The 11,207-nt window shown below is 44.6% G+C and overlaps 1 protein-coding gene across 1 annotated transcript; it reads left to right on the top strand.

Moving 5' to 3' along the window:
• The first annotated feature begins 3,124 nt into the window (after positions 1-3,124).
• On the top strand, positions 3,125-8,638 carry LOC120993658 (speedy protein 1-A-like). The gene is made up of 6 exons (XM_040422137.1): positions 3,125-3,174; positions 5,355-5,440; positions 5,824-5,882; positions 8,008-8,090; positions 8,216-8,384; positions 8,462-8,638. The coding sequence occupies exons 1-6, from the start codon at positions 3,125-3,127 to the stop codon at positions 8,636-8,638; spliced, it is 624 nt and encodes a 207-aa protein (XP_040278071.1).
• The last annotated feature ends 2,569 nt before the right edge of the window (positions 8,639-11,207 follow it).

The following is an 11,207-nucleotide window of genomic DNA, read 5'->3' as shown; positions in this document are numbered from 1 at the left end:
AGGCTCCTTCAAGCACAGGCAGTGATAGGACATCACTTCCTGTGCGCGAGGATAAGGGGCCGCTGCCGTTGTGCGGGCGACCCACAATAGGAAGCCTCAGACGACCCCCCGGAAAGGGCCGATCGACCCCCAAAGGGGTCGCGACCCCTAGGTTGAGAACCGCTGCTTTATGTGAATAATACACCTGTCATTATGTATGCAAACAAGTATACGAATTGCCATTCTGGCCGACGTGCCCAAGCAATTAGATCTTGTAGGCTCTGCCCCCCACAAAAGTGATTGGCTATCGTGGCAGCTGTCGTCGCCATTATCATCATCAACTTCCTGCTCCTTCACCGTTGACTCCTCCTCCAGTGGAAGCTCCTCATCCTCACCCTCTACTTCAACCTCCATGGGACTTTCTCCTTGTGGGTTCCAAATAGCTATATGGCAACCTGCAATATATGTTGCAAAACTAAATTTATCATGGGCATCATGCAGGGAGTCAGGGCTGGATTAAGAGCATCATGGGCCTGGTGCAGAAGATTTTAATGGGCCTTTTTATAGAAAATGAAAACGCAACGCAGAGCAACTTTTTATAGCACAAATAAAGTGTGAATTTACGCAAAATTACACATGTGAAAATACGCATTCATAAAGTTTGAAGTGTGAACGGGTCTGCGTAATCCCAATCAAGTCTATTGGACTAAAGTTCATGCGTAATTTTGAAGCAGATTTAAGTGTAAATCTCTGGCCACAGTTTAAATATACAGCCATCTATATAGATGGCTGTATTATGTATAGCCACCCCCCAAGGAGTTAACTAGTGCTGCTGGATATGTCATTCAGGAGCATGAAAAAGCTGTTCACGTCTAGCTTTTCCATGCTCCTGAATGGCATATGTGTTTATAAAAGCTAATCTATTATAAGCAGATATGCCATTGAGGAGCTTGGAAAAGATAGGTAGGCAATAAATAGTCACCTAGCTTTTCCATGCTCCTGAATGGCATATCTGCTTATATGCATACATGTTTATAATAGCCAAGCTATTATATGCAGATCTGCCATTCAGGAGCATGGAAAAGCTAGGTGAGAAACAGTCACCAGCTTTTCCATGCTCCTGAATGGCAGATCTGCCTATAGGCATATCTGTTTATAATACCTGATCTATTATAAGCAGATATACCACTCAGGAGCATTGAAGAGCTAGGTGACTATTTCTCACTTAGCTTTTCCATGCTCCTGAATGGCATATATGTTTATAATAGATCAGGCTCAGCTATTATAAAGATATATATGCCTATAAGCAGATATGCAATTCAGGAGCATGGAAAAGCTAGGTGAAAAAAATCATCTCCCAGATTTTCCATGCTCCTGAATGACATGTATAAATTATACAGTATTCAGTATAATAGGTGAGGTGAGCCAGTGCTGATTTACTTACCGCCTATGAGTTGTTTTCTGGGCAGTACACTGAAGGCTGCTGAACGCGACTCACCGCTGGCAGCACCCCTGACTCCACGCAGGAAGAATTTTGAACTTCCCGCGCGCAGCAGCCGTCACGGTCTTTCACTTTACGACATGGTTTAGGCCCCAGGGGAAGAGTCTGACGTGACGACGCAGCGCGGCGTGCACAGCTGACCTGTCAACTGACCTGATCTGTCAGCTGTCACTGTCCTGGTGAGTTCTGTAAAGGGCCGGCCTGGGAGATTACTCCTTGCGCGCCGGCCCTGTCATCATCTGACAGTCGGCACGGTTCGGTCCTACTAAAGGTCTGCGGGGCGGCCGCCAGGCAACCTCAGCGAGGCGGATAAGGATTGGATAAGCACCTGGTGTGGGAACCAGACCAACACAAGTACGGAGGCATCAATAGTACCCGACCTTCTTGCTGCGGTGTTACATCACCGCTGCCGTGAAAAAGAATGACTCAACAGGCCATGAAAGATATACTGTTCTATCCCAGAACATCCAAAACCAACAATTTGGCATCGCAATGTGAAAGGGACTGTTTTTCCACTTTTTATTACTGTTATACGTCAAAATACATTTCACTTATGACCCTTCATAGTAGTAATGCCCTCTGTGCCCCTTCATTGTAGTAATGCCCATTGTGCCCCCTTAACAATAGTAATACCCACTTCACAGTAGTAATGCCCCCTGTGCCTCCTTCATAGTGATAATGCCCATTGTGTCCAATTCATAATAGTAATGATCTCTCTGCCCCCTCCATGGTAGAAATGCCTATTGTGCCTCCTTTGTAGTAGTAAAGCCCTCTGTGCCCCTTCATAGTAATAATGGCCATTGTGCCCCGCTTCATAATAGTAATGCCCTCTGTGCCCCCTTTGTAGTATTAATGCCCTCTGTGCCCCTTCATAGTAATAATGTCCACAGCAACTACTCACCTTGTCCTGTTCCTGAAGCTCAGAACCAGCTCTCCCCTGCAGACACAGGTCGCTCTGCAGTAGTGTGTGGGAGGAGCTTAGGCAGATTCTCTGGATGCAGGCTCCTCCCACACATGTCGGCAGTGTGATCTGAGTCTGTAGGCTGAATGGTGGAGCAGGGAGAAGTCTCTCTGCTTCACCCTTCAGTGCAGGAGAGACAGAACGCGGGGAGCTGAGGGAGCTTACAGGACGGCAGATCCTAGCACTCTAGCAATGAGCGCTTCCTTCTGTATTGATGGAATCGCTCATTGCTTCTGGGCTCTGGCATCACCCTGAGAGTGGGCACCCGGTGCTGACACCCCCTTCTCCCCCAGCATGCCTCTGATATACATACAAATTTTAGATAGTTAATGGAGGCCAGAGGCTGTGGGACTTTCTATTCATGTGTGCTATACTGTAATTTAGACAAGAAAACAACATGGCAGTAGTCACCAATGAGACTAGAAGGAGTATGGATGACAGCTATAAGGATGACTATTATGGTAATTTATTGTACAACTGTTATTAGAATGTACCGCCCCTTTAAATTTACTGCTGCATGAATCATCATGACGTGTGCCGCAAGCATCAACCAATAGAATCGCAGGATTTGAATTCAAAGAAGGGAAGAAAACGTCAGTTGGTGCCAGTTTGTGATTTCTTCACTAGAGATAAGAGGTTCATCACTTCTTGTCAGAAGAGAGACGTTTTGGAGAGCGACCACGATGGGGATCTGCGCGCTGAGGAAACATCTACTAACAGCGATTCATCAGAGGTAAAAACCGTCATCTGATCAATGGCATTGCTGACTTATGTCATCCCACAAACTGACCATCAGGGATCTGTATCATAAGGAAACCAACATTTACTGGATTTTATTAATAAAGTATCCAAAATATGGAGAGACTGAGGTTATTGTGTATAACTATGGAGAAACCTGGGTGATGATATTGATTAATATGGAGAATCTATGATAAGTATGGATAAGGGTCCATTCATACATCCGCAATTCCATTCCGCATTTTGCGGAACGGATTTGCGGTCCCATACATTTCCGGGTACGCAATTCCGATCCTGAAAAAAATAGAACATGTCCTATTCTTGTCTGGAATAGCGGACAAGAATAGGCATATTCTCTTAGTGCCGGCAATGTGCGGTCCGCAAAATGCGGAACGCACATTGCCGCTGTCCGTGTTTTGCAGATCCGTGTACCCGCAAAACACACACGGATGTGTGAATGGACCCTAAATATGACCAAACTTGGATGACTGGTTAAATATGGACCAAAAAGGTTGTCTATGGATAAATACGGTGGATCCTGGGTCTAAAATGATTTTTTAGTAAATAAAAGACATATGGAGTCATTTATCAAACTGGTGTAAAGTAGAACTGGCTTAGTTGCCCATAGCAACCAATTAGATTTCACTTTTCATTTTCTAAAGGAGCTGTCAAAAATGAAAGCTGGAATCTGATTGGTTGCTATGGGCAACTAAGCCAGTTCTACTTTACACCAGTTTGATAAATGACCCCATGATATATGTATATGTGTGGTCATTATTACATTGTATAGAATATTTGTAGAGTATACCTACAGGTAAGCCCATAGGGAGACATTTATGAATTCTGCTACGCCAGAAACTGGCATTAAATGTCACAAGCGCTTGAAGTTTGTGATTGTTGCACAGAATTTAGCTACTTTTTGCCTCCTGCACCGCCCTGCTCCACTTTCTACAGTTTGCTGGGATTAAGGGTAAATTTACAGATTAGATCACTTTTTCAGTTTTATTTATTTTCTGTGACAATCAGTAAAGTTGCAAAAATGTCGCAACTCCACGGCAGACCCACCCCAGGCATACATTAATAGACCATATCGCACTTGCACCAAATTCCTTATAACTGTGCACCATTTCATAAATCTCCCCCATTGTTTATCTCAGTGGTAATATGAAATATATTGTAATGGATCATTTACTATAGAGAGAGACAGGATATATAGGAAGACACGTTGGGGGAATGTATCAAGGGGAAGTCAGTTTTCTGCCATAGAAAAGTCCGGTTTTGCTCACCATGTACATTGTGTGTCTTATCTTATATCAATGTGTCCAGAGATGTTACTGTGAAACAGCTGATCAGTAGGGCTGTAGGCTGTAGGTCCACTACTGATCAGATAGTCAGATATTGGTAGCCGGTTATCAATGCTATAACCCTCGAATACCCCTTTAAGCCTCTGGGACTAGTTGTGACTGTTATATTTAGACATGGTGGACATTCTCTATAAGGAATTCATCAGGGACAAAAATCACACTCCAAATATATATATATATATATATATATATATATATTTATAAATATTTTTCCTTCTCTTTAAGCTTCCCAAGAAGAACAGGAGAAGCAACCACAAGGAAGAGGAAGACAGAACTGTAAGTGGATCGGCCTTGATCAGCAGAAAAGAAGAGGAATTGAAAAAAAATGTGCTCTGCCTCACCCAATTCATCTGAACTCTACATCAGAAAATGTGGAGCTGGCACATGGCACTCACTATGAAAAATTATATTTCTCAATGTATACCTTGAATATATTATAAATCTGCCCTCTACATCTCTTTGTCTCCTGCTTCCTTTCATATAGTACATGATAAAACTTTCACTTGCAGCCACCACTAGGGGGAGCTCAGTGAATAGAAATGTATAATGTCCCTCTCGTGCTGTTATTACTATTATGCCATGAAGCTAGAGGTCAGCACCACACACCCTCACCATGCCTCCATAACAGTGCCATGGTCTTCCTTCATGGTGAAGCATGTGATACTGGTATAAACTAGAAATCACCCTAAGGAACAGCATAGGCCCACAGACATCTGACATCACAACTCCTAGAAACTCAGAACTAGTGCATAAAGTAGCCTTGTGCATGAGGGCTAATAATGTAATATGGACTGTATTTCTTCTATCACAGTTCACCAGAAGAATCCAGGAAGAGGAAGAAGATGGATGATGATATCCCGCAGCCAGAAGAACGGGCTGCTTTCTTCACACTCCTTGGTAGGATTAGGCCAGACATAGCGGGACACATTTACTAAAGATTAGCGTTTCATACAGCAGTCATAAGAAGAGGACGATGGGAGTAAGAGGTGGCAAATTTATAAAGAGGCACAGGCCCCTGGATAAGTGGTCACATCTTGTGCTGTCCACAAACTGAAGTCTACAGCCTGGATTAGATTTCAGCTTTACTGCCATATAGCTTCTGTAAATGTGCCCTATTGTTCTTAAGGATACAGGACCTGTCCCTCCCCTGCTCTAGTGCTTATTGCAATAAGATGTCTCACTGAAGTGTAACAGCTTGTTTTTCTATGGTATATGAATGTAATCTTGTGATTTGAGAAAAGTATCAATTATATAATAATATTATCCCATTTGTATTATAGAAGACGAGCACATCCAGTCCTTTCTAGCCAGGGACAGCTGCCTTAAGATCTCGGACAAGGTATTATTAAACCGAGGGACAGAAAATCTTCCAGATTTCAGAAGACAGACTATAGAGATATACTGCACTTCATGACCTAGTGATATAAAGCCCCTTTCAGTAGAGCGAGTGTCACGCTGCGGACTCGCAGAGCAGCACCGTCCTGAACTCCCAGTACTGCCAGGGTCGCATAGCATTATATAGATTTATGATACAATGTAACTGTTACGGTTTTGGAATGTATTAAATAACACTGACATAATGCTGTCAGTGTTATCCTATACTTTCCACACCTCTAAGGGTTACATAGCATCATAAATCAATATACTGCTATGTGACCCCCGCAGTGCTGGAAGTTCAGGCAGGGAGTTGCGCTGCGAGTCCACAGTGTGACACTTGCTCATCTGAAAGGGGCCTAATAGTCATTAACAGATGCTGCACCATGAGCTTCTAACCTCTTGTATGATACAGTAGGATTTTGGACAGGAATATACTGAACTCTGATGTATGTACTGTACACTGCGTGCAGAATTATTAGGCAAATGAGTATTTTGACCACATCATCCTCTTTATGCATGTTGTCTTACTCCAAGCTGTATAGGCTTGAAAGCCTACTACCAATTAAGCATATTAGGTGATGTGCATCTCTGTAATGAGAAGGGGTGTGGTCTAATGACATCAACACCCTATATTAGGTGTGCATAATTATTAGGCAATTTCCTTTCCTTTGGCAAAATGGGTCAAAAGAAGGACTTGACAGGCTCAGAAAAGTCAAAAATAGTGAGATATCTTGCAGAGGGATGCAGCACTCTTAAAATTGCAAAGCTTCTGAAGCGTGATCATCGAACAATCAAGAGTTTCATTCAAAATAGTCAACAGGGTCGCAAGAAGCGTGTGGAAAAACCAAGGTGCAAAATAACTGCCCATGAACTGAGAAAAGTCAAGCGTGCAGCTGCCAAGATGCCACTTGCCACCAGTTTGGCCATATTTCAGAGCTGCAACATCACTGGAGTGCCCAAAAGCACAAGGTGTGCAATACTCAGAGACATGGCCAAGGTAAGAAAGGCTGAAAGACGACCACCACTGAACAAGACACACAAGCTGAAACGTCAAGACTGGGCCAAGAAATATCTCAAGACTGATTTTTCTAAGGTTTTATGGACTGATGAAATGAGAGTGAGTCTTGATGGGCCAGATGGATGGGCCCGTGGCTGGATTGGTAAAGGGCAGAGAGCTCCAGTCCGACTCAGACGCCAGCAAGGTGGAGGTGGAGTACTGGTTTGGGCTGGTATCATCAAAGATGAGCTTGTGGGGCCTTTTCGGGTTGAGGATAGAGTCAAGCTCAACTCCCAGTCCTACTGCCAGTTTCTGGAAGACACCTTCTTCAAGCAGTGGTACAGGAAGAAGTCTGCATCCTTCAAGAAAAACATGATTTTCATGCAGGACAATGCTCCATCACACGCGTCCAAGTACTCCACAGCGTGGCTGGCAAGAAAGGGTATAAAAGAAGAAAATCTAATGACATGGCCTCCTTGTTCACCTGATCTGAACCCCATTGAGAACCTGTGGTCCATCCTCAAATGTGAGATTTACAAGGAGGGAAAACAGTACACCTCTCTGAACAGTGTCTGGGAGGCTGTGGTTGCTGCTGCACGCAATGTTGATGGTGAACAGATCAAAACACTGACAGAATCCATGGATGGCAGGCTTTTGAGTGTCCTTGCAAAGAAAGGTGGCTATATTGGTCACTGATTTGTTTTTGTTTTGTTTTTGAATGTCAGAAATGTATATTTGTGAATGTTGAGATGTTATATTGGTTTCACTGGTAAAAATAAATAATTGAAATGGGTATATATTTGTTTTTTGTTAAGTTGCCTAATAATTATGCACAGTAATAGTCACCTGCACACACAGATATCCCCCTAAAATAGCTAAAACTAAAAACAAACTAAAAACTACTTCCAAAAATATTCAGCTTTGATATTAATGAGTTTTTTGTGTTCATTGAGAACATGGTTGTTGTTCAATAATAAAATTAATCCTCAAAAATACAACTTGCCTAATAATTCTGCACTCCCTGTATAATAGAATGTATTTACATAGGAGATCTACTACCAGCCTCTAACTCTGCCTCTCATCCATCTAGTATCTCCTGGCCATGGTCCTCACGTACTTTAGAAGAGCAAACCTGCGTACTGAGGAATACAGGACTTACTTCTTCCCAAGTCTGTGAGTTTCTTTTATCCTGTTCCAATATGTTTTAATATATTTAATATTTATTTTATAAAAACACAACAAATTATAATTTTTGTGATAATACCACAAGTGATTTCAGTACTGATTCTTACTTCCAGATTTTTGGCCAACCAGTTTGAAGAGGAAGAGCCCTTTAGACAGGAGATCTACCCATGGGCCCTCGGATTGATGTGGATGATCCAGAGGAAGCAGCTTCATCATCTGCGCAATCAGATTTTCATCCGGATGGGATTTAGAGCTTGGGTACAACGGGAAACCTGTGATCTGGTTAGTTACATAAAAGCTGTAAATTGTGATTAAAAGTTAGTGGTTATTCTAATAATTTATATGATGTATAATTCTAGATCATGGCACAAGACCCTGACCATTGCGCATGGAAGAGAGAGAGGAAAGTCCATCACAGCTGGGCTATACACCAATGCAGGAGGGATGATGTAGACTTCACCATCACAGGTACATGGATCACCCCTGCACCCTGCTCTCTGTGTAACACAATTCTCCATCCATGCCAGGAGGAATAGAACATCCATTGCCAGTCAGATACATAGGAGGAACCCAGAACAGCGGACTCACAAACATCTCTGGTAAGTGTTACATTGGTGTGGCAAAAGGGCTTCAAGTAAGATTCATTATCTAATTCTTAGATGCCAAACCTATCCCTAAATGATAATTTAGTCTGAATAGATTTGCTAGATGACACTGGTACAGTTTGCTTCTTTCTATAATAAAATGTTTATAATGTTTTGTCCTATGATTTCTATGTATTCCTTAGATTTGCTGCTGCCAGGATAGGAAACATGGCCGCTGGACCTCCAAGGAGAAGAAGGAAGACAGGACGGATGAAGACCTGGATGAAATATATCCTTTATGTCCTACCGACTCCTAGAACATCTCAGGTAAACAACACAAGGCAGGCAATAAGACATAGCAGGAAACTGGACCAGCAAGTAAGGGACCAGTGGCAGGTAATACCACTGTACCAAGTGCACCGGTTTGACTTGGGGTCAAACCCAGAGGACGGAAACTCAGTGAGCCCCGTTTTTCACAGAGCCCCTGATGGTGGGGATGAACTTAGCCAAGGGCTCACTGGTCGCACCTCCAGGATGGTCCCGGTGCACTTGGCTACTTACCTGCAAAGACAAACGTTGGTGCAAGCACCAGCGGTCCAGACAGACACGGGACGAACTGGAAAGCAGGCAGACAAACAGGAACCTGAACAAACTCAGGACACTGTTCAGACAGGACAAAATGGGAAGCAGAAAACAAGACAGATGCCTAGATCCCATGCAGAATGGATGCATGGCGGTCACAGACAGAGCTGCTAGACATGACACAAACACTGGACCCCATGAGGAAAAGATGCAAGGGTCACAGGCAGAGTTGCCCAGACAAGCAGATGCCTGGATCCCATGTGGAACGACTGCATGGTGGTCCTAGGCAGAGCTGCACAAATAGGAAGATAAGCACATACCTGGATCTCTTGCGGAACAGATCCCTGGCAATCATAGGTAGAGCTCCCCAGACACGTAGAGAAGCAGATGCCTGGACCCCATGCGGAATGACAAATGGCAGTCACAGACAGACCTGCTCAGACAGGCTGATGTCTGGACCTCCATGCAAAACAACACATGGTGGTCACAGACAGAGATGCAAAAGCTGGCAGACAGGCAGATGCCTGGACCCCATGCGGATGCATTGCGATAACAGGCAGAGCTGCCTAGACTGAACGGCTGCATGGTGGTCAGAGGCAGAGATGCCTAGACAGGCAGACAAGCAGATGCCTAGATCCCATGTAGAATGGCTGCATGGTGGTTATAGGCAGAGCTGCACAAACAGGCAGATTCCTTGATCCTATGCAGAATCGCTGCATAGTGGTAACAGGCAGAGCTACACAAACAGGCAGACAAGCAGATGCCTGGATCCTATGTGAAATGACACATAGCGGTCACAGACGGAGCTGCAAAAAAAAGGCAGACAGGCAGATGCCTGGACCCCATGCAGAATGAATGCATGGCGATCATAGGCAGTGCTGCTTAGACAGGCAGACAAACAGATTCCGGGATCACATGTGTAACAGAAGCGTGGTTGTCACAGGCAGAGCTTCACAAACAGGCAGATAAGCAGATGCCTGGACACCATGCAGAATGGATGCATGGTGGTCACAGACAGAGCTGCTAGACATGTGACAAATAGATACCTTGACCCTATGTGGAACGGATGCATGGCGGTCATAGGCAGAGCTGCACAGACAGCTCGACAAGCAGATGCCTAGATCCCATGCAGAACGGCTGCATAGTGGTCACAGGCAGAGCTACACAAACAGGCAGACAAGGAGATACCTGGATCCCATGTCGAACGGCTGCATGGTGGTCATATGAAGAGTCGCACAAACAGGCAGACAAGCAGATGCCTGGACCCCATGTGGAATGACACATGGTGGTCACAGACAGAGGTGCACAGACAGGCAGATGCCTGGACCCCATGCGGAATGGATGCATGGCGGTCACAGGCAGAGTTGCCTAGACAAGCAGATGCATAGATCCCATGTGGAACAGAAGCATGGTGGTCAAAGGCAGTGCTTTACAAAACAGGCAGATAAGCAGATGCCTGGACCCCATGCAGAATGGATGCATGGCGGCCACAGACAGAGCTGCTAGACATGACAGAAACAGATTCCTGGATCCCATGTGGAACAGATACATGGCAGTCACAGACAGAGCTGCTAGACATGACAGAAACAGATTCCTGGATCCCATGTGGAACAGATACATGGCAGTCACAGACAGAGCTGCCCAAAAGGGGCAGACAAGCAGATCCTTGGACCCCATGCAGAACAAATGCATGGCAGTCACATGCAGAGCTGCCCAAACAGGCAGACAAGCAGTTGCTTGGATCCCATGTGGAATGTATGCATGGCAGTCACAGGCAGAGCTGCCCAAACAGGCCACAGAAATGGACAAGGTGACATTGATGTCTCACTAGGTGACCACACAAACAGGGCAGCTGGAATATCCCAGGTCAGGTGCATAGATCCTGCACCCAGCAAAGCTGGAGACAGAGTGACCTCAAGGCTCACAGCTAACAGGATTC

This window comes from Bufo bufo, chromosome 3 (assembly GCF_905171765.1).
Source record: "Bufo bufo chromosome 3, aBufBuf1.1, whole genome shotgun sequence".
NCBI classification, from domain to species: Eukaryota; Metazoa; Chordata; class Amphibia; order Anura; family Bufonidae; genus Bufo; species Bufo bufo.
Note: the sequence above shows the minus strand (reverse complement) of the source record. Positions and strands in the feature narration are given on the sequence as shown.